The sequence below is a fragment of the Sinohyriopsis cumingii genome, chromosome 6 (genome assembly GCF_028554795.1).
Source record: "Sinohyriopsis cumingii isolate HCF-2022 chromosome 6, ASM2855479v2, whole genome shotgun sequence".
Lineage (NCBI taxonomy): Eukaryota > Metazoa > Mollusca > Bivalvia > Unionida > Unionidae > Sinohyriopsis > Sinohyriopsis cumingii.
The window spans coordinates 10,401,899-10,427,517 of NC_142966.1; the positions used below are offsets into that span (position 1 = coordinate 10,401,899).

The 25,619-nt window shown below is 36.7% G+C and overlaps 1 protein-coding gene across 1 annotated transcript in view; it reads right to left on the minus strand.

Annotated features, from left to right (window-relative positions):
• Positions 1-22,976, minus strand: part of LOC149796359 (uncharacterized) — a 31,743-nt gene extending 8,767 nt beyond the window's left edge. The window contains exons 1-5 of the mRNA XM_089960214.1: positions 22,889-22,976; positions 16,887-16,932; positions 14,680-15,917; positions 13,094-13,184; positions 781-1,212 (exon numbers count right to left, since the gene is read on the minus strand). Coding sequence (XP_089816340.1) covers positions 781-1,212; positions 13,094-13,184; positions 14,680-15,917; positions 16,887-16,932; positions 22,889-22,906 — 1,825 coding nt within the window. The 5' untranslated portion in view covers positions 22,907-22,976. The remainder of the gene's footprint in view (positions 1-780; positions 1,213-13,093; positions 13,185-14,679; positions 15,918-16,886; positions 16,933-22,888) is intronic.
• Positions 22,977-25,619: the final 2,643 nt, after the last annotated feature.

The window sequence follows — 25,619 nt, forward strand, 5'->3', positions numbered from 1 at the left end:
GACAAATACTAAGAAGCATATACCATCCTTTCAAATCTTAAATTACTCGGGTATGGACCGGTTACCTATATTTATTCATTTATCGATTCTATTTAGCAGCAATATGCAAGTATAGAGGTCATGACCATTGATAAAATTGTATGTTGTAGTGTTGCATCTGAGGAATGCCGCCCTGGTCATAATAATCAACATCCTATTAAAGGCAAATTTAAATGTGACATTGGGCAACGCCCAAACTGATTTACCAACAGGAACTTTAAAAGGTAGATCTATTAGATTCAACACGCTTGTTAAATGTTGGAGGTTATTTATTGTATCAAAATACTGTGTAATCAAATTAACAATAATTAAATTTAGGTGTATGTTAAGTTTGGGGATTTCATAAGTATTGAGACATTGTATTTTTTGTTTGCCTCTTAAATCAGGAACAAATATCATTGTTACACTGTTCTTGTCGATGAAATATTTTCAAGTTCAGTGCTAGACAAGAAATAAAAAAAACCTCTGGAAAATTATTGGACATATTATATTATATTATATTATATTATATTATATTATATTATATTATATTATATTATATTATGATACCTTATTGTATTTACGCTTGGGAACATAGCTCGAGAAATTTTCATAATTATAACCCAAATGCAGTCTTTAAATTAAACTATGACACATGTTTGAATTAAAAAATGCTACTGCAAGTTGTAAAGTTTAATCGAGAAGCTAAGCCAGCACATCTCTCTCTCTTTCTCTCTCTCTCTCTCTCTCTGGTATACTCACTCAAAGTAAGCTGACTCTCGTCGAACATTGTTGACAAACTCAACTTTTTGACTTGAACATCAAACTGGATCTTTACTTTACTGTCGACAAATCCGACTGATGATGAGCCATACGTTATATTACCGTCATTCCAAGAAAACCAAAATAACCTTGCGTTTGTTTTGCAATGTGGGCGACTTTCGTTCTGTGGCACGTCATACGTCACTTCTAATTCACAGTTTAACTTGCATTTGGAAAACACCACAGAAGATGTGGAGAGCATGGCGGTGGCGAAAGAATTGGTTCCATTTTCACCGTGGAAGGTCACAACAAAAATACCACATGAAACCAGTCTAAATCCTAAATATTCATAGCCGGCTACGTTAACTTCCGTTAAAGACATGGAAGCATTGACTTTGTTGTCATTGATGGGCACAATGATCATTGGTATCTCTAAAAAGCCAAGAATATAAGACATATAAGAGCCTTTTGATATCTAAATTACATATTATATATACATATCAAGATTTTATGTAATTATAAACATGTTAATAACGGATTTAAGATTAATATGATAACTAAACGTTTTCTAATAGACTGGTTTTAGATTTTTTGTTTTATTGTAAACATTTTATTTGTCATTTTATTAAGCAACATGGGATGGGGTATATCTAAAAAAAGCATGTTCACAAATTTTGTATATTAAAACTTTACTGATGATAACAACATAGTCAGAGTTTCCTCTGACCCTTGTCACCCCATTTTTGATATTTGGATATTTTTGTTGTGGTGTAGGGTCAAAGTCCATTCCCTATCGAAAAGTTGGAATTTGCCGGCACCATTTGTTGTCGGCATGGGGTAGCCGCTTACTAGCCGGCCCAGCAAACTTGAACGACCTTTTATCGAGATATGCCTTCATGAAATCGATAGGAATATGATTTATTTTCTCAAACATTTGAGCATTGCATTCGGCATGTCTTTAATCCGCTGACAGGCGAGACGAAAAAAGTACGTCGTTGCTGAAATTTGCTGAAATTTGCCTGGACCTGGCTGTTTGTATCCCGAGTCATATGACTATACAAATCTCGCTACCAACATGTCAATGATATCAGAGGTCATATAGTCACGTGATATCGAAATTAACAAATTTCCAAATCTATTGTACATGAAATTTGGACATATTATATAGAAGTCACTAAATGTTTGTAAATAAATATAATGCACACTTAATTCTCATCATATTTATTCGGATAACAACGACCAGAAATCTCTCGGTATCGCAGCAGGGTGGAGAAAACCATTTTCAAGAAGTACTGAGCACGTGTCAGCGATGTTTTTGTTGGTGTCACGTGACCACCACTTTGACATGTGCTCTCTGCGTACTGAATCTGGTTTTCTTCAAATTGCTGCAACATTTTCAGATTTTCGGTCGCGGTTTTCACAATAAATATTTTGAGAAGTTTATGTTTTTTCATTTTGCAATATGAATTACATGACTTTCAGTTATATGTTCGATTTGTTTTCCAACAACAACACTAGAAATTGTTTATTGTTTATATCACATTACTGTATGACCTCTGACGTCATTGCCATGTAGGTTACGAGAGTTGTGTAGTCACGTGACTAGGAATGCAAATGGCCAGATCCAGGTCAAATTACAGCAACGATGTACTTTCGTCTCGGCTGTCAGCGGATTACAGACAGAATGAATGCTATGATTGCAATTTCTGAGAAAACAAATCATATTCATATCGATTTCATCCAGGTATATCTCGAGAAAAGGTCTTTCAAGTTTGCTGGGCCGGTTAGTAAGCGGCTACCCCATGCCGACACCAAAAAAGTGTCGGCGAATTCCAGCTTTTCGATAGGGAATGGACTCTGAGCCTACATCACAACATAAATTGTCCAAATATCAAAAATGGGGTGGAGACGGTCAGATGAAACTCGGACTAATAACAAAGAGTAAAATGGCACACTGATCACAAAACGAGCTTCATATGACAGATCGATGACAAAAACAAGTAAACATGAGACACTGGTTACAAAAACAGCTAAATAAGGCACAGTATTGAGAATAACAGCCTAATAAGGCAGAATATTGACAAAATAGCTTAATATGGTAGACTATTGACAAAACAGCTTAATATGGTAGAATATTGACAAAACAGCTTAATATGGTAGACTATTGAGAAAAACAGCTTAATATGGTAGACTATTGATAAACAGCTTCATATTGTAGACTATTGAGAAAAACAGCTCAGTATGGTAAACCGATGCCAAATATAACTTACTATGATAGACAAATGACAACAATAGCTTAATATGGCAAACGAATGATAAACTTAGCTTATAATAATAGACTGATGACGCCGATGCAAGGACAAATAAACCGCAAGATACGTAACGACAGTGAGAAACTCCTTTAATGCTCCTGCATGGTAATCAATTCATCACGGTTATTTCTAAATGTAGTGCGAAAATGAAGGCATATTTTTTATTGTCGGTCGAAAATGCTAAGCCGATTATTCTCCTAGAAATAGCTTTTTATTATTTGGCTATTGTTACGATTCTATGGTCAGGAACTAAGTAACAGAGAAAAGGAAAACCAACAAGTTTTCAAAAACTTAACAAATAATTTAATTATCAAAGTCATAAATGAAAATGTGAGGGGAACTTACAGTATTATGAAGTGAATCTAAAATAATCCTGAAAAGTTCTATGAAGGTCCAAAAGAATGAAAAGTTCCGGATAAATTTCAAAACCTGAAACGTACTAATCCGCCAAGAATTGTAACTTTGTTAAAATTGCGTTGTCCCTAACTCCTTTGGATAATTAACAATAGTTTCAAAATAATATTATAGTCCAATTGAGCAATTTCTATTTCTACTGAACAGACAAAACCAATGTTTTCCCTCTCAAAAAATATTTAAGTACATAAAATACGTCCGCAGACTTGATGTTACAACAAGAACACAATAAATAAGAATGACTCTAAATATAGGAATTAATCTGATTTGCTGATTTCTCACTTTATATGCCCTTCGACTGCAACTATATTTCACGTCACGTGACAGATAAAATTACTCAATAAGTGTTTCGAAACACATATTTATGTGACCTTGTCCATCCAGTGGGAAATTATTTAATTCTTCTAGATCTGTCTAAATAAACCCGAAATCGTCAACAATTATTTTTTTTGTAGTAATTTTCAACAAGTAAAAAGCATCTATTTATGGATCCACTGTAATTTGTACGCACTTAATATTCCTAAAACAGACCCTAGTCACGTAGGTAAAATCTGACTAATATCATCACTACAATTTACAAACATGAATAAAAATTGCACAAATTAGATGAAGTCATGTAATATGAATTACAAAAAAATATAGATATACATAACAGCATAAGAGTATTGATGTTATACATATTAATCATAAATAATAAATGGCGATTTCCAAGATAGAAGAAACTTAATCTTTCTAACTAAGTGTAAGTAAAGTTTTCTGCAAGTTATCATAATCATTCAGGAAACTTAATAATTCAAGAACGAAATATAAGCAATTAATATTCCCTGAAAACACAATAGTTTATGCACATATCGGCCTGTTTATTCTTTCAGATAATGTCGTGGTATCGTTTATGCACATATCGGCTTGTTTATTCTTTCAGATTCTTTCAGATAATGTCGTGGTATCGTTTCAGTAAAATTACTGTATCTTCAACCTTACTGTTAGCATCGAAGTGGACTTGCAATAGATTTACATATAAGAGGTCCTTGGTATTATAAGAGGTCCTTGGTATTATAAGAGGTCCTTGGTATTATAAGAGGTCCTTGGTATTATAAGAGGTCCTTGGTATTATATAAACTATGTACATTGTCGGTCCCAGATCCTTAATGCCCCGAGACCTTATCCACCTTTTATGTCGAAGACATTCTCCGTTAATTTTCGTAACCGTTAATTTATATTGTAACATTTTTATCACATTTACTATTTATGTTGTAACATTTTTATCACATTTACTATTTATGTTGTGACATTTTTATCACATTTACTATTTATGTTGCTGAAATGAGAGAAATATATAAAGGATATTTGCTGGAAACGAGTGAATGACTAAATATCCGGAAACGATTGAATCACGGATATCCGGAAACAAGTGAATAGCGGATATCCTGAAACGAGTGAATAAATGATATCCGGAAACGAGTGAATAACGGATATCTGGAAACAAGTGAATCACGGATATATTTCATCGAGTTAGTGAATAACTCAAATAAATACATGAGTGCCCCCACTCCCCCCCCCCCATGATGAAATATATCCGTTAGTAACTCAAAGAAATAAAGTTTTCTTTTTGTTTAAACTCAAACATATTGGCTAATATATATATATATATATATATATATATATATATATATATATATATATATATATATATATATATATATCAGACTGAAGGAGCAGTTTTCTTCCTGTGTCCGCCATGATAATGGCAGCGGTTTACCGTTTATGTACTGCTGAGTTTTGATTATATTCGCAGTAGCAACATAATTCTAAATCAGCACAGAATAAATGAAGAAAAAAAACATAGACATCGTGGGATTTGAACATGATTCGTTTACATGCGATCCACATTTAGCGTATGCCGATCATTATATTGAACAAGCTTATTACGCTTAAGAATTCGCAGTCAGTTCGTGATTGTAAAAAACATAACTAAAATTTGAGAAACATAATTTCTGATATTTACGTGGGTTAGTTAAATTAGTTGGTTTACATTCAGACCTTGTATGAAATTTATTTTGCAAACTGAAATATCCGTAAAGAAGAATATATATTCGACTGACGAGAATTTGTCACATTTAATGTATGCATTCTATGTGTAAATGTGATACAAACCAGGAAGTGTAATTGTTTGATTAGTATAAAATTGTTAAATTAGTGCAAAAGGAGGGAGGGGGTAGACCGGTTGGTGGTGAGAAGAAGCAATTGCCCCCGAGCGCCAGGAGAAGGATTAGCCGTTGGGGAAATTTGTCTTTTCTTTGCTGTTTAAATGTTCATAGCATTTCAGTTTCGTCATAGTTTAGCGGGTACATTTCTAGACAAACCTTAGCTTCAGAAGGGGGTAAGAACGGCGGATGGCAACTGACATAAAAACTGTTCTCGGCAGATGTTCACAGCTAGTAGAGATCACATCGGTCTGCTGATGAAGTCCTTTACGTAAGGACGAACGCTTCAGTTTAGCTTTCTCTATTTTTTGTGTATGTAGTTGAAACGTTAAATACATTAAAAATATATCACGATCTTGTGTCGAATTTGGACATGGTGGTCTCTGAACACAAAATATGATTCTGCCGATCTGATCTCAGTTGACAATGTGGCACTTTTTCCTGCTTGTGTTCTTGGATATGCATGTATACATATATAATCTATACTGTCGGCGAAGTTCAAGTACGGTACAATATCTGACAAGGAATTTGCTGCGACAAGTCAGATTTATTATCGTTATAACAAGAACGCAACCATACCTTCGCAGGCAACAATGTTTCAAACGCCTCATTAAGAATCAGCCGTATAAATAATAATGACTGCAGAAATAACCACCCGACTGGAACATATTATCGTTAACACAACGCCACCGACTACTACAATGATGTCAGCAACGTCAACACGTTTTCCAACCACGATTACGACGCCTGTTGAACCTGAAGGATCCAGTCGGTCACTTGAAATCGCACTGGCACAATTACGACTTTATTATCGTTGGCCAAATAGTAGAGAAAAACCATTCGGTGGGTTAGACGCTAATAATTTACTGGTATTCTAGCTTAAAGCCAAGATGGACGTTTCCAGCCAGTCCAAGTCTGGGAAGTAATTGGTATTCCAAGAGGAACAAATGAAATCGAAGAAATCATTGATGAACTTCAGCGTAGAATCAAACCAAAAGCAGGAAAATAATCAAAAATAGCTATCAAATTAAAGTGATTTCAGAAATATTGTTGCCCTAGAATTCTTTTTTGATGCCGGTTACTGCTCTTTAATTTGACCGTGTGTCAGAGTAAGAGTGACGTGATGGTATGACATTATAACATGTTTGGAAAATATTTCCATGTTTTCTACTGTCACATCAATGACACTCATTCGCCCAACAACGCCTTCAAGTAACATTGTTTTGTCGGTATATCAGCGATTTCTCTGTAAGAACCAGCTGGAATAGCTCACACGCGTAAGTCAGCGACAGATTGTCTAAAGAAATCCAGATGTTCCTACCAAAAATGATAGATTGGATACGGCGCTGAGAAATCCCGCTGAGATATCTGTAAACCAGAGTCGACATTCTGATCACGCCCATGAATCTCATCAAACTATGATGTGCCAGGGCAACGCTGCTTTGGTACAAATTTAGTATTATGTCTTCAGATAGTTCTTGATGTCCAAATATTCTCAGCTAAAAGTAACACTGCAAATCTAATAAACACCACTGGATTCGCTCTCTGATCGGTATACCTGGTGGCAGGGTGAAATGCCACGAATATATGTCGTGGTGCTGAGATTCCTTGCTGTGATGCGAACTGTCATGAAAATGTTTTTGTTGTGCCACGAGTTGTGTCTGTGATAGTTGTCAGCCACGAAAGCGTTGATTTACCACCCCCATCCATGAACAATAAAAACCGCGTTTCTTCTTTCACTCACGGAGGCATCGTTGGCATCCAAAATGCTAGTTTTGTTAGTGTTACTTTATCAGCACCCCCAGAACCCCTAACGGGGCGCCAGATTGCATCGTTGTCGGTGGTCTTTCATACCAGTGTTATTGAGTGTTTGGTCCAGAATCCGAAGATATGTGACAGATGTATCACACATGAAAATCCACCATCGGTGTTAGCCTGAGATCGTCGTGCTGCTGCGAATCACATGTTGAATTCAGGATTGGTATTCTGCAGTGTCGCAAAATCATTTCAGCTGGTTGTGGATTAACAGAGCTGGCCTGTGTTAATTGTACCATGAGATACAGCCTGTGTTAATTGTACTATGAGATATAGCCTGTGTTAATTATACCATGATATACAGCCTGTGTTAATTGTACCATGAGATACTTCCTGTGTTAATTGTACTATGAGATACAGCCTGTGTTAATCGTACCATTAGATACAGCCTGTGTTAATGGTACTATGAGATACAGCCTGTGTTAATTGTACCATGAGATACAGCCTGTGTTAATTTTGTAACGTCTGTAAATTCGTCGGGATTGTCAGTAATGTCCTTCTAGAATATGATGGACGGACCGGCGACCGTGTATAGCCATCGCTGTGTCGAGTCACTCTGATAATTGTCACAGCAACATCAACGTTTTTTCTACCATCAATGTTATATATGGCACCGTTAAACAATGCCATGACATTATTGTTAACGAATCCACATGGTTCATTTTCAGCTTATGAGGAATCATCATTTTTCAAAAGTTTACCATGAACTTCAAAAAGTGTCTCGGCGTTTAGAGAATACCTTGATGTATCTTGGACTTGTAGTTCGATTCGTCCACTTTGGTTTTGTTCTCGTGCGTCATAAGAATAATACTGATAATCACGCACAGACTCATCTTTGAGTATTGACGGATCCATGTCAAATGCGGGATCAGATACACGCTTGAACATTTTATTATATCCATTGCTGTCAGCAACAATGTTCTAACACTAATCAATATCACCGACTAGGACGGGCCAGACCACTACCAGCTATTAGGTCCGCGGTTATTTTTTTTTTCTGTCTCGGCTGCGGACTGTTTTGTCAGAGATGTTCCTTCCAGCTATTTCTTTCAACCGCACACTGGCAGCTTGATCATTATTTTACTGACACTTGCTGACATCACTTCGGTGCTAGGCAGTTTTACCGGCTGTGGATTTCGTCATACTAATCGTGCGAATCTGTCTTTGATCGCTGAAAATGCTTTACCAGCAACATCACTAACGGTTCCAATACCCTTATCGCGAACAACTTCGATGTCTTTCATAACTAATTGTTTTGTAATAGGGAAATATTTTAGGGCTAACATTCTGAATAAACCTTCTTTAGCATCGCAGAGTCCATCGCTGTAGATCATTTTATAAACCGGTCCACGTTGGGTATCGTGTATAATCATATTATTTACTTATAGCCGATCTAATTAATCAATCACTGTAGTGATCATCGGTCATTTCATCGTCTAGTGCCAGATAGACGCTGCTGTCCATGACGATACCGATAAATAAACGCTAACTAATGCTTCATTGATGATTTCATGGGAATTTTGCCCGGTTTGTCTTCCACCAATCAAAATATCTAGTCGATCAACATCAACGAGGATGTTATTTGGACAAAGTTTATCTTGAATCACCGGCAAGATTTTACGACGTCGATCGCCATTGGCAATGCCACTTACAGTCACTTCTTCACGTGATTTGTGGTTCTGATCTGGTTGTGGTTCCAGCACGCTGCTAGGGCTCATTTGACGACGTAACCCCTTCTTTTTTCGGATCTAGTTTGTACACTTGATTTCCTTCCTTCTTCTCTCACTTTCTCAAGATGACCCTCCATTTCTTCTTGTCTTTGAATCCTTTTTTTAATTATCTTTCTCAGTATTATACACATCTAAAGTTTAAAATCTTTGTCATTAACTCTGAGCACCTGAGCACCGGAAGCAACGCGATATATATATTTACGCAAGTTAGCACAACTTACATTTTTAACATGTTCAGGCTTTATACATTTTACATTTATTTTTTACCGCTCCGCTGGCCTAGTGGTTAGAGCGTCCACCTCCGATGCGGGAGGTCGTGGGTTCTATTCGTGGCCGAGTTATAACAAAGACTTACAAAAATGGTACTAACAGCTTCCTCGCTTGGCGCTCAGCTTTAAGAGGTTAGTGTTAGGATTGGTCGGCCTAGTGTCAGGATAATGTGACTGGGTGAGAGATCATGTTATATGTCTGCGACATTATGCCCCAGTGCTACACATCACTATAAACTGCCACACTGCAGACATCTTAGCGATATGAGAGAAAATTTGTTAAAGCTACGTCAAAAATCCAAATCACACACACACACACACACACATATTATATATTTTACATGTTCATCCCACCCAAACGCGGAAATTTCAAGTATTTGTTTGGGTTTTTGATAGCGGAAATACCTTCCTCAGTAAAAAAAATTTATATTATGTCGGTTTTAGCTCTTGGTGGTGGGAGTTGAAGACGGTCATCAATATAATAATAATACTAATACTATTACTGATAATAATAATAATAATGAGGACTTCGTATACGCCTAATCTTTAGAAGCTCTAAGCGCTTTACAACATTAGACAACACCTATAACATAAAAAACATATATAATGATATGATTAAAAAAATAAACACCATGAAATTAGAAAACATAAAAAAGCATACTGAAAATATTGAAGGTCGAAAACATTATTAGGTCGTTAAGTTTGTTCTTGCAGTCTAAATAAGTGAGTTTTAAGAGCACTCTTGAATTGGATGTCTTTGTGTCTAAGTTCAGTGGGCAATTTATTCCACGTTGCTGGGCCCTGATATGCAAAAGAACGTTGTCCATATGGCTTCGTTTTCAGAGTGGTAATAATGAGTATACGATTGTCAGAAGAGGAGAGTAAGTATCTTGCTGGTGTATACACATGGGTGAGGTCGGATAGGTATGTTGGACTGGAGTCCGTCAGTGAAACGTAGTACAGAGAACAAATTTTGTGTTTGATACTGGATTGAATGGATAGCCAGTATATGGTACAGAGCAGCTGGGATGTGTGCTCTGATCGTGGTACTCTAAGTATGATCCGAGCAGCTGTTTGGAACGTTTTGAAGTTTTGGAGTAGATATTGAGATGAACCAGACAGAACTGAGTTACAATAGTCCAGTCTTGAAAGTACTAATGAACATTCAAGTGTTTTAGTGGCATCAACTGAAAGATATTTGCGAATGGAGCTGATGCGTCTCAGCTCAAGACATGCAGCCTTGCATATGTTCATGACATGTTGGTGCAATGTGAGAGTACTGTCTAGAGTAACACCTAGGTTTCGTACTGACTGTGAATTTAATGTTGGTGTTACTGATATTTATTGTTTGAGGTAAAGGACGTGAATGAGAAAGTCTACACCTTGGATTGTAGCATCAACTTGAGTTGGGTGGGGCTAGATTTGTATCTTTGGGTGTCATCAGCGTACAATTGGTGAGACACTGGATGATGATCTATGACACTTGAGATCGGCTGAGTGCATAGAATGAAGAGAACAGCAGGTAATGTCTCAAGAATTTTCTGTGTTTCAGTTTCTTAAAAATTGTTTGGTTGGTTCGACAATTGTCTTAAATAAATGTTTTGTAACGTCTGTAAATTCAATTTGAGCTTTCTGGCGTTGTTGTAGCAGCTGTTCGACAGAATCACGCATTGGAATATAGTTTTAATTGCATCTAGTCACTGTCGAGCTAATTTAGCAGTATGAGATGCATAGTTTGAGCAGAATCACTCATTATTATCATAATTAAAACAACAACTTAACTACAGATCACTAGTCAGTTGACATAATTGATATCAGTATGCGCAGTAAAGTATTTTTTCAGCTACAGTGAAATGTCGGAATTCCAATTCGACTCACAATTTAAACATCCACAGGTCACGTGTCAAGCCCAGCTAAATATAAACATTGTGACAAGAATTGACCTGCTAATAATAACACGCGGGTTTCCACGCTCAAGCAAACACCGATACCTGTAACAATATACATAACAGAACAAGAATGATACTTAATAAATTCGCTGTCTGTTTATGCTGATAAAATTATTTGTCTCTCTAAGCTGATAAAATTATCTGTGATCACCTCTGGTATCGTTGTTGTAATTTATTTCAGCTATGAATTCGCCACCGTAAGACATTCAACACACGACTTGTATAGCAAGTATTGTTATTCGGATGACATGTACACAATTTCAAGTGGGCGTATACTGATAGACTGCTTGCTTGAAAATCGCACAAGGTACTGCCCAGTAATTTTACATTGAGGTCAGAATGGACCAGAGTGGTGGAAAATCACACTGTATACACGTGATAGTAATTCTCCGTTGTGGTCAGCATGATAGTGGCTATTGCCAGTAATTTTCCATTGAGGTCGGCATGTATAGAAACCTGTTCCAGCAATGTTCCATTGAGGTAAGAATAGACCAGAGTGTGACAAAATCAAGCTGTAAACAGATGACAGTAATTTTCCATCAAGGTCAACATGGAGGGTTACAGCGCCAGTAATTTTCCACTGAGGTCAGTATGGATAGTAACTAGTACTCCACCCAGGCTTACAAAACAATGTATTACTACGCTAAAATGTACCTAAATTCTCCAGACGCACGTAGAGACAGACAGCTTGAATACATGCAAAAACAATGTATTCATACGCTAACATGTACCTAGAGACTGCAGAGTCACGAAGAAACAGCGTGAATACATGAAAAAACAATGTATTACTACGCTAAATGTAGATAAAGTCTCCAAACGCAAGTAGAGACAGCATGAATACATGCAAAAGCAATGTATTACAACTCTAAAATGTACCTAAAGTCTCCAGACGCACGTAGAGACAGCATGAATACATGCAAAAACAATGTATTACTACGCTAAAATGTACCTAAAGTCTCCAGACGTACGTAGAGACGGCATGAATACATGCAAAACAATGCATTACTACGCTAAAATGTACCTAAAGACTCCAGAGTCACGTAGAGACAGCATGAATACATGCAAAAACAGTGTATTACTACGCTAAAATGTACCTAAAGCCTCCAGACGCACGTAGAGACAGCATGAATGCATGCAAACACAATGTATTACTACGCTAAAATGTACCTAAAGACTCCAGAGTCAAGTAGAGCCAACATGAATACATGAAAAAACAATGTATTACTACGCTAAAATGTACATAAAGACTCCAGAGTCAAGTAGAGACAACATGAATACATGCAAAAACAATCTATTACTACGCTAAAATAAGCAATCGGTCTTCATATTATTACATTTTACGGCTGACATTTATATCATTTAGGGGTGCCGTTTATTACATTTCCTCGTGATGTTGTTTATTACATATACTGTATTTTCCTACAGTTATGGTTGAAAATTGTATGTATTTATAGATTTTTTTTTACATTTATGGGTTTAACGCGTGTCCATGGAGCAGACGTTACCCACTCGTGTTCTGTGGCCGATAGCCTTCATAAAACTACGCACATTTAAAAAAGCTATTAAAACATGCAAAGTAAGAAAAATAACTGAGCAACATCTTAAATAAAAAATGCAAACCGTTTTTTATTGTGCAGTCTTCCTCGTCGATTTTTCCATCACAGTCATTGTCAATCCCATCTCCAGGAGACATTCGTGATCTACTGCAGGGCTGAAAATGGAAAATTCACGTCTTATAGAAGATGGCGATAATCACCTTAAAAAATTTTAGAATTAGTAAATGATTGAAGTAATGTCAGAACATATTTCCCTGATCATGTTCCTTCGTTTTATATCTGTCCATATGAAGGTTTTCTTCTTTAAACTTTTATTTAACATTTGAACCAAGCAGCAAATGAACAACTTGCATCTTCCATTTCTAAATGAAACCCTCCTGTTGCAAATACTCAGTATATGAAAATCTGAGAGTGTGTGTGTGTGAGAGAGAGAGAGAGAGAGGTAATAGTTATACAAACACAAGTGTACACTAAACATACATACATACATACATACATACATCGCTTTCTATTGTTGAATCACAACTTAAATAGATCTACCTGTCTCTTTGACAAAATTTGTAAATATATACATTTATTAATATACATATATTAGGAATATATTACAAATGTTTGCATATAATTAAAGAAGCAAGTGTGTGTGTGTGTGTGTGTGGTTTGAGTTTTTAACGTAGCTTTAACACTTTTTCAGTTATATCGCTACGATGTCTGCGGTGTGGCAGTTTTATAGTGATGTCTAGCACTGAGTCCTCATGTAGCATGATGTCCCACCCAGTCACATTATCTTAACACCTGGCCGACCAGCTATAATACTAAACTCTTAATGCTGCGCGCCTTGCGAGGCAGCTGCTAGTACCATTTCATATGACTTTTGTATGGCTCGGCCGGGATTCGAACGCGTGACCTCCCGCATCTGAGGTGGACGCTCTAACCATTAGGCCACCGGAGCGGTCGAAGAAGCAATTAGGATTCAGATCAAATGTTACTGGTAACATAAACTTATTCAAAGTTTGTTATCAACGTTATTGGATGTATACATTAACGTTAACATTAAAAGAAAAAGTTTAAAGTACTTCCACGCTCTTCCTTGCAAAATACAAGTTCCCTTCACTGCAAATACAAGTGTAAAGTAGTTCTGTCCCCTTCATTGCAAATACAAGTGTAAAATAGTTCCACGCCTTTCACTGCCAATACAAGTGTAAAGTAGTTCGCAGCCTTTATTACATATACAAGTGTAAAGTAGTTCCGCGGCCTTCATCGCAAATATAAGTGTAAAGTAGTACCACTCTTTCATGGCGAATACAAGCGTAAAATAATTAAAATGGTTTGTTATTACATTCACTGCAGTTATTTCTGTATCTTGCATTAAAAGGGAAATGTTTGATTGTATATGTAATCTAAGCTTATATGTATATACTTGCAACTCTTTATAAACTTAATCACACCGTGTGAAGTCAGATAGGTTGGTAGGTAGTTGTGATGGTAGTTGGGTTCATGTGCGTGGATGCTTGTATGCTCTTGGGTGGATAAGTAGACATGTGTGTGTGTGTGTCTATATATATATATATATATATATATATATATATATATATATATATATATATATATATATATATTGTTCTTGACTTATAGATAAGTATTTCAGCTTACCAGAACTGTGTTTGGACTTTTAGGACTGGTCCCAGATGAATTCAAGTCTAATCCCACCAACATGGACGCGCCTTTCTTACCATAGGACTCTAACATTGCGCCAAACTTTTCATAATGGGTAAGATATAATGTATTTTCCTTTTCTGATACACTAAAAGCGTTCAGCGATGTCTTCCAGATGACCCGTCTCTTGACGCTTGTTGTATTTACGAGGGATTCGTTGCTATTAGTTATTAGAGTGTAGTTTGCGCCACCTATACAGTTAAACAAATAACTAGTCGACCAGTGCTGGAATGCCTGAACTAAAGTCATAGATGGATTGGCCGCAGCTGCATCGTCCGAGCGCAAGACCATAGCGTAATGCATAACCTGAACAGGCTTGCTGGCTTTTATGTGGAAAACGCTATCCGTCAATCGCTGGACAACTATTTCGTTTCCCTTCTGAATGGTCCGAGTTGGAAGATCCGTCATCTCGAGTTTTGTGTCATCTTCCCGTGTCTGAATATGGACCACATCCGAGTACACTTGGGAAGCCTTAGACATCACAATGAATTCTGTGCCCCAGTTGTTCTTTGGAAGTAATTGCTCAACAATGTTCGAATCGGGCTGCGTCCTCGAAATGTTTCGCCCGCCAACAAATACGGAGACAGTTGATGAACTTTCTATAACGGTCCCTGTAAGATCTTCCTTGCTTTCAATTTGAAAGACTTCGAGAGCATCCAGTGTCGTTCTTATTTCTTTATTTACAGGTGTTTTGATGACCCCTTTCTCGCAGTAGATAATATCCCGTGGATCACTCAAAGAGGGCAGTATAATTTTGACCTTAGTTTTCTTACTCCTGGCCGCCACGACAACCTGGCAATAGCCAGCGTAGGCACAAAATGACGTCACTAAGTAGCTGGTGCCCAGATAGTCAATTGGTAAAGCTAGATAACCATCGGTTGGGGATGTATCGGAGTTAAGGACTTGCGCTTTGAATTGCTTTGCTCCGGATAGCAGGAGAGCCTTTGGACTCAGTTCTGACCCAGACATGGTGTATTCGCTAGGTACCACGAATTTACTGAAAGTATTTGACTTGTCCAGGAATACCGACCAAATTACAGTATCAGAGGAATTTGAAAAATTGACAGTCAGATTCCCAGCTTCAGATGCCACGTAAATCGTCATATGGGAAACTGTTGTGACGTTTGGATCTGATGTGCCCGGAAATGCTAGAAGATATTCCGTCATTTCAGTCTCTGTGAATAATATAAGACGGTGTCATAAAGGGAGAACACACTGCAATCTCGATGATCAGTTTCGCGAACTCGTCAGTCAATCATAAGATAGTTGCAACGAGAAGACTTATGGAATGCACGAAATCGACTTGTCCATTACGGATAAATCGAATTGTCCATTACTCGAAATCGACTTCTTCATTAAGCAAAATCGACTTCTCTGTTTCGCAAAACTGATTTTTCGGTTAATCAAAAATCTAAACTGTCACTTCGTTAATCGAGCTATCTGGCAAATCAAAAGGTCATAGCGTGTCATTTCGCGCTGATGTAGGCATTAGTGCATAGCAGACACGCTCGCATATCGATACAATAATTAATTCTCGTCCAAGTACACCATCACACGGATGCCTATATTAGTGACTTTATTCCAAGCTTTTATGAGGATGTATGCTTACTCGAAGGAATATAAAAGTTGGAGGTAGAAACAATGTGATGGGTGTCGCAACCAGCAGACCAGTCTTCGCATAAAAGTAGAATATTAATCAAAATTGCCTAACCAGTATGATTATTTTTCTTCATATTTAAAAACACGCATTCTCCTGTATAGACAACAGATTCCTCTCTGTTTGGTGTATATTAGTAAATTTCTATGTTACATATATATTACTGTTTGTCTTAAGTAGTAATCCGTTGCTACTATACACTAAGGAAAGAGATGATTTACTGGGTCTATATGCGAGTGTGCCTGCTATCTACGAATCACACACACACACACACACACACACACACACACTTGACATGCTGTAAACAAATTTAGTAAATTGTTTAGTAAATTGTTTATATCTTGATATCTTCGTTATCTTTCAATTACTTGATGTATGTCTTGTACATTATTGCGTGTATTTTTCCTCCAATATGCAAGAAACTATTCTTAAAAAATATATTCGTTTGGCTAAAAACGGTTAGGGATTTTCTTGACAAAATACTCACCTGTATAATTCATTACGCAAATCAACGCTACAAAGAAGACTCTGACCTGAAAGTAAATTAAAATCGTCTATCAACGTAGTGGAAAAATGCAACAAAATATATTTGAGCTGCTGCTCTTAAACTAAAGCCGTAGTTTACGGGGAGATTAGTTTTCAGCCAAGGAAACACCCATCTTTGACGGAAGATATTTCACCAGCTGGCGAAGCCGTCAACTTTTAGTTGAATCTGAAACCTTCTGCAAAGAACGAAGCCAAGTATTAGTAACGGCTCATTTGTTATACATATTTACTTCTAAAATCAGGACAGTTCTTACAGACACAAAGAAGATCTATATCACTTGCATTTCAAAGCAATACTGGATACGTCATTATACTGTTCGGGAAAGTAGGGATGCACCCTTTATAATGCGTTGCGTAGCCAGTTAACATAGAAACAGGTAAGATTTGATTTTATTGAAGTAAAAAATTATACCGAGACAAAGCTAGATAGATTGATCGATAAATGGGTAGGTGAATCATCCAATTTGTAATTACTCTCTCCCCCACCCCCAATGCCTATTTCGCTATCTCCTCACAACCTTCTAAATCGCAAGGCTTGATCGATCAGCCAAACTATTCCCCGTCCATTGTGTACTTGTCTCCCAGCGACACTGGTAAAACTGATAATATATTAGTTACATTCACTGAATTATTTATCACTCGAATAAAGGTCTTTCTAGTTTCCAGTTACGTATTCCTTCTCTTGATATTCCGTTTTTATAACAGGGCCATGTGTTTATTCAGTGACGTGCTTGTACATGATGCAAAACTACGATAGATAATGCAAACGTTTAAAGAATAATGTTGATAATGTATCATTACAGCGGGCTTCCTAACTGAAATAAAGTCCTCTATATCTTCACAACGGTAATAGCGATACAGCAAAACTTTTGCAGAAGGTTTGAAGGAAAGAAGTATTTTGGTTCCTATTTGGAGATGTATACTCTAAGTGATTACCTTTTTTGAGGAGCCCCGAGTGGCCGAGTAGTCTAAAGCGCTCTCCGTCACGGATCACTGCCATCTCACCTGTCTGCGTGAGTTCGAGTCTCTGATTCGGCCAATGTGGGTGTGTGAGAAAGCATGCCAGTAGCTTCTCGTGGGTCGATGGTTCTTTCTGGGATTTTCCCGGGTTCTTCCTCCACCATTAATACTGGTCGCCATATATAGCCTACCGTGTGCTGAAAAATAGCGTTAAACCCTACAACAACAACAACAAATTGCCTTTTTTGACGCACATTGCAACACGACTATGACAAAGACTAGATAGTCAGGGATATTTTTTATAGAATCCAAGTTGATAGAAAATGTTCACAATTCTGGCGATGCTCTCAACAAAAACCAAGGTGACTGAATATACTAACATAACATCTGTATCATTTTTCTTTATTCCAGTTATGTCTATCGAATGTTCATGTAAATGGTGTGCGTGAACAGGTGACTGCCATTGAAATAAGAAAAAAATCTTAGAACCCGTTTCTCAATTTTCACCATGTTTAAGGACCCAAGCATCTTTTTTTGTGTTAATGAAATCCCAAGTGAAATATTTTATCGATTATCAAAGTAAAATGTTCTTTAGACTATTTGCGTCATTATAGCTGAGGACGACTGAGAGCCACCAGTAATAAAATGAGTCAGACATTCGCGAAAATAGATGAAAATTATGGATAATTATAGAAAAATCGAACCAACTTTATTCAACAAAATAAAACTGCTAAGTTAGCGACTCTACATAGGACACATAACAGCGGTCTGGTTTTGTCCGGGTAGATGGGAGTAGTTTGGTTTTGTCCGGTTTATGGCACCGGTCTAATTTTGTCCGGGTAGATAGCAACAGTCTGGTTTTCTCTGGGTAGATGGCAGCAGTCTGGTTTTGTCCGGTATATGGCACCGGTCTGATTTTGTCCGGGTAGATAGCGACAGTCTGGTTTTCTCTGGGTAGATGGCAGCGGTCTGACTTTGTCCAGATATATGGCAGCGGTCTGGTTGTGTAAGGGTAGATGGCAGCGGTCTGGTTTTTCCGGGTAGATCCACCCGGTTTGACAGTATAAATTTAATGCTTAAGCTTATGGTCTGCAATCAACTGCTACCTTTTTAGAAAGTGGAGATTGTTAGCTGTACAGTTATGTGCACGAATTGACAACAGACGTATTTTGGATGCAGATGGTATTAATAGAGCTGCTGACAAAAAAAATGCAGCCATTACAAGATTCCTGCTTGTAGGATCCATAGTGACTAAATATGAGTGCTGTAAGTAGAAACATCCGAAACTTACAAAAGAGAAAACCTATTCCAAATATACAAATTCATCCAAACTAGCCTATTACAAAGATGAAAATGAGGTTGGACATATTTTATCAAGGTTTATTTTACTGGGCCTATTTGTTGCTTTCATCAAATGTTAATTTCATTAAAATTATTAACTCTTTTGCTTGAAACCTCCTGCAAAACCATAATTTTCTCGTAAATAACGTTAGGAATATATCAAAGAATTTGATTAAATGTGCCAGCCTATTTTAATGTTCAACAGACAACATATTTCACTAAAGGATATAAGTTTTAATCGTTATATCCTAAAATAATTATTTTGGTTTCTCGATGAATGTGCAAGTTAAACGAATTTCGAGGCACATGGCAACGCAGTTCTGAAAACGAGATTATTAAGGATTGCTACATAGCCCGAAGTCGATAAAAAAATCTAAATTGTTGCATTTCTCAAAATATCACTCAGCGTCGTTGAATATGCTTACATAAAAGCGGTACAATTTAAGATTCTTCCTTCAGAGGGCCATGTATGGCAAATGTTTATATGAAATGTATGCGTGTAAAGTAATTACAATAGAAACGAGAATAAAGTTTTGGAACCCGCCTTCCTTTTTTACATGTCAATTTTCATCATTCTTTGATGAACCAAGCGGTCACTTTCGGTGTTAATGAAATCCCTAGCTAAATATTGTATTGATGATTAAAGACATGTTTTCTGGACCATTTCCTTCATTATATCTGAGGTAGATATACACCATCCAGAAATAAAGTCAATCGACCATTTGAGAAAATGGATGACGATTATTGACCATTCAGACCATTCAGTTTCGAAGTGGTAGAACCAAAACACGATTCCCCACAGATAAAGTTTGTGAGAAAAACCAGTTTCGAAGTGGCAGAAGCAAAACACGATTCCCCACAGATAAAGTTTGTGAGAAAAACCAGTTTCGAAGTGGTAGAACCAAAACACGATTCCCCACAGATAAAGTTTGTGAGAAAAACCAGTTTCGAAGTGGTAGAACCAAAACACGATTCCCCACAGATAAAGTTTGTGAGAAAAACCAGTTTCGAAGTGGCAGAACCAAAACACGATTCCCCACAGATAAAGTTTGTGAGATAAACCAGTTTCGAAGTGGCAGAACCAAAACACGATTCCCCACAGATAAAGTTTGTGAGAAAAACCAGTTTCGAAGTGGCAGAACCAAAACACGATTCCCCACAGATAAAGTTTGTGAGAAAAACCAGTTTCGAAGTGGTAGAACCAAAACACGATTCCCCACAGATAAAGTTTGTGAGAAAAACCAGTTTCGAAGTGGCAGAACCAAAACACGATTCCCCACAGATAAAGTTTGTGAGAAAAACCAGTTTCGAAGTGGCAGAACCAAAACACGATTCCCCACAGATAAAGTTTGTAAGAAAAACCAGTTTCGAAGTGGCAGAACCAAAACACGATTCCCCACAGATAAAGTTTGTGAGAAAAACCAGTTTCGAAGTGGCAGAACCAAAACACGATTCCCCACAGATAAAGTTTGTGAGAAAAACCAGTTTCGAAGTGGCAGAACCAAAACACGATTCCCCACAGATAAAGTTTGTGAGAAAAACCAGTTTCGAAGTGGCAGAACCAAGACACGATACTCAACATTTAATATTCATTAAAAGCCCGTTTAGAAGTGACAGAAGCAAGACACGATACTCAACAGATAATATTCATGAAAAGCCAGTTTCAAAGCGGCAGAACCAAAAACACGATACTCAACATATAATATTAATGAAAAGCCAGTTTCAAAGCGGCAGAACCAAAAACACGATACTCAACATATAATATTAACGAAAAGCCAGTTTCGAAGTGGCAGAACCAAACCACGACACGTAACAGATAGAAATGATGCAACTTTGTTTAGTGTTTAGTACCTATAGTTAGAGGTACCCAGTTTGACAAGATACACAAAATGCAATATATATATATATATATATATATATATATATATATATATATATATATATATATATATATATATTCTAGTACATAAACTGTAAAAGATTTATTCCGGACCTCTATAATTGCAGCTGTTTAGTTTCACTAATTAAAGCTGAGAACTGTTATTTAAACATACATTTATGTGCTCGAATTCATACATTTATATTTCATATATTTAAGTCGCAGACAAGGGAAGCTTTCTCGCTGAAATTTAGTGAGACATTCGAGTTGAGTCGTACATTACAATGATTGACATTCGAATTGTGTCGCGTATTACAATGATCGAGATTAGATTTGTCAATGTTGAACCGCAATGTTACACGCTGTACAAAAAGTAATGATTCCAACAACAAACTTTCTAGGATGGGTGCCCCGTGACAGAGACTCCCATATATATATATATATATATATATATATATATATATATATATATATATATATATATATATATATATATATATATATATATATATATATATGTGTGTGTGTGTGTGTGTGTGTGTGTGTATGTGTGTGTGTGTGTGTAAGGTCAGTAATTTTGACTCATTTCCTACGGATTATTTCAAATCAAAACATGTTAATGATGAAAATAATGTTAGCATATTTATACAGAAAATTCTCTCTCTTTCCCTCTCTCTCTCTCTCTCTCTCTCTCTCTCTCTCTCTCTCTCTACCCATACATAAGGAAAAGTACCCTCGTGAAATATTTCCACTTTTTTAAATAATATGAATGTCATCACCTTGCAGTTTAATTGCGCGATCGTTTAGCATTACGAATAAATATATGAACACTTTATTTTATTAAGTTCATGGACACCTATAGATGTGTGGTAATATTAAGTCCACGAACACATATAGATGTGAGGTAATATTAAGTCCATGTACACATATATATGTGAGGCAATATTAAGTTTACGTACACATATAGATGTGTGGTACTATTATGTCTATGCACACATACAGATGTGTGTTAATATTAAGCCTGTGTAAACATACAGATGTGTGGTAATATTAAGTCCATATACACATATAGATGTGAGGTAATATTAAGTCTACGTACACATATAGATGTGAGGTAATATTAAGTCCATATACACATATAGATGTGTGGTAATATTAAGTCCATATACACATATAGATGTGTGGTAATATTAAGTCCATATACACATATAGATGTGTGGTAATATTAAGTCCAGGTACACATACAGATGTGAGGTAATATCTAATTCATACATTCTTTTTTCGTTTAATGAATTTGTGATTTTAATTTACTTTCTGCTTGTACAGGTTAAAAAAGTACTTCACTAACAATAGGAAAAGAAAATAGTCGAATTATAACTTGTACAACATTTAAAAATAATTTCCATGTGAATACTGTACGGACACAACTGTAACGTAATTATAAATTCTATATTTATTTATTTGCATCTTGTGTCTCTTTTTTGTCCAAATAAAGACAAAATAATAGAAAGCATACCTTGAGGAATAAGGACAGAGAGAGAGAGAGAGAGAGAGAGAGAGAGAGAGAGAGAGAAAGAGATTTTATTAAACTTTTGAATCCATAAAGACAAAAAGTAGAAAGCGTACCTCTCGGGAAAAATTAATATGGGAGAAGAATTACTAAGAAACAGACAGACAGAGATTGACAGGGACAGAGACGGAGAAAGAGACGGGGAGGACTGGGTTTAAAATAATGTCATAGCAACGAAGAGTAATTCCCTTACCATATTTATCGAAGTCATTTTTTGTCCAGTTAAACAAGTGAGTATAGTCTAAATCTCCTTCGTAGATTTTCATCACACCTTAAAAGCGTGTTGTCTGCATAGTGCCAGGCTAAGTCTGCATCTATGATGGACTCTTTAGTAGTGCCCTAGCTTCGAGTTACACGGATGACTGAATTCTTCATGCATATTTTAATGTTTTGCTTTATGGATGAAAAGAGATCGATTAAAATTATGCGTATGTGGTTGTTAACAAAGAGAACTATGATATAAGTTGTGAGATGATATCCGAAAAAATCAATCTCGCTGGACATTATATCGGTTCTCTGAGTTATATATATTTATTTTTTTTTTTAATTTTCACAAAGAATTTTAGAAAAGCACGGCCCTTTGCAGCATTCTTAACCACCATAGTTTAATTGATATTTCATGTGTGTCCAACCGATTTAATTACTCATTCTGTACATGAATATTTAATTTTCCCAATACTTTTACTATACACACATATATATCACTTTCCCAATAATTATAATAAACACTCATTTCATTTTGTCAATGATTATACTGTATACACATTTCATTTTCTCAATAATTATGCTACGCGCGCGCGCACACACACACACACACACACACACACACACATGTCACATTATACTTAACTTTCAAAATGAAAGCTCAACATAGCACTGTCGTCATTACTTTGGATTCCTTCAATTGTATGTTCCATTCAGTAATACATTTTGTCTCTGTTTTAAAACATAAATGTCCGCTTGATAATTTGCTAATTTATAAATTAAAGAGGTTAGTTGTCAGAGGTATACACTTTACGGCCACCACCACCACCACGCGACACATTTTGTGTGGTCCGAGGCAAGTGTCGTTATTAAACGTATGTGTATTTGGGCTTTTATTAAAGATGCAATGCGGTCCGCTAATTTCCAGTCAAAGTCGGTTCTGGTCCACGTAAACGTCTGAATTGTAAACCACTGCCTTAACTAATAGTTATACGCCGAGTTGTAGAGGGTGTTTTTCAGCACTGCGAGAGAGAGATCCAGGAGGTGTCTGCTTCCAGACACCGAATGGAACGACGTGTTAACTATCTTTCATCCCCAAGTCATGAATACTAATAATAATAATAATAATAATAACAGCAACAACAATAGTAAGTGCAACAAGAATAAAAATAGCAGCAACAATATCAACAAACAATAGTGTAAAGACGCCCCCACTCTTTGTAAAGGGTGAGGGTTGATTGGCGGATTATACCTTTTTTCAAGGTGTTCGCTTTATTCGGTTCTCGTTATCTAGGAGATGGTCACCCTCAGTGGTATTACCCGGATCGAGTAAACTTATAGGTACAATAAACAGAGATCTAAGCAGATGTATAGAACAGAACAACTATAGGCCCCGTACATAGAAAATCAAACTTTAATCAATTACATAAACAATTTTGATAACACATAACATTAGGAAGATACACTTCTCTTGGAACAAATCTTTCACCGAATTTCAAAACACAAATATATTTATAAAAATATCTGATCTGTTTTTCTGATAGAATTAGGTCGTCATACGATCGAGTGTACAATCGAAGTCGTTGCCTTGTACAATTGCATAATCTGCTTATATCTGGTTCACTCCAGTTGTACTGTAGCTCTTCTCTGTCATTTCGCCTTTCCTTTTCCTTCCTTTTCCTTTTTCTCTCCAACCTTCCTACTGTTTCGCCTCCCTTCGGCCCTCAAACTTTGTGTGGGTAGGTGGATATGTAAGCATGTAGATACAAAGATACTTGGACACGTCAGTGCGTAGGTACATCTGAGGATACTTCTGGAAATACGTCTGAAGAGCTATTTTCCCCTTTTAAAATAAACTGAGAACAACCTAAATTTTCTATCGGTTATTCTACTTTGGATAAATCATTACTCCCCTCTCGTTGTCAGATCTTACTATCGGTATTCAACGGATACCAAAGCTATTAGTCGGCCCAAGCATGGCAGACCGAAACAAACCTAGTTTCATAAGATTGATGTACTTCCTAATGGCTAATTCATCACTTCGCATTAACACACGAGACTTACAAGCTCCGCTCTCGTCTCATTTACACAAATGAATGAATGAAATTCACTACCTGGCTTTCAGCGAATACACACATAGCAGCAGAGAGGGTGAACAGACCTTTGTCTGAAAAGCGTCGAAACGTCGAAAAATAAGCCTTCCTACGAACGATCAAAAAATAAAAAGCGTCGACAGATTTTAAAAAAGTGTCGACACTTTACTGAGAAAATCTCTATGGAATTTCCAATTAATATTACTCCATTGTCGTTGGTGATTTTTTCTAGTTTATTATGCACGCTGTTTACGAAATTACGTCTTCGCGAGGTCCCCCCCCCCCCCCACTCTCTGCTGCTATTAATTTATCCAAATATTTTATCAAGTCCAATACGATATCTTGTTCCAGGATCGTGCAAATTTATTGTTATAAATCCATGGGGAGTAGCTTGCGCTCGTGAAAAGAAGTTTTTAAATTTAATTATATCCATGTCACCGCTGCACCAAGTTTGATGAATATTCTCATCGTGTGTGTATCAACTCCATTAAACACAACTAAAATATTACAGTTATTTCTGGTCACTTTTGGTATTTGTGTGTATCGTTGAGTAACATAAATGACATCAGTGTTTTATGTCTACCTCGAGAAAAAATCCTAGCTGGGTTTGTTTGTTTATCCAGCATC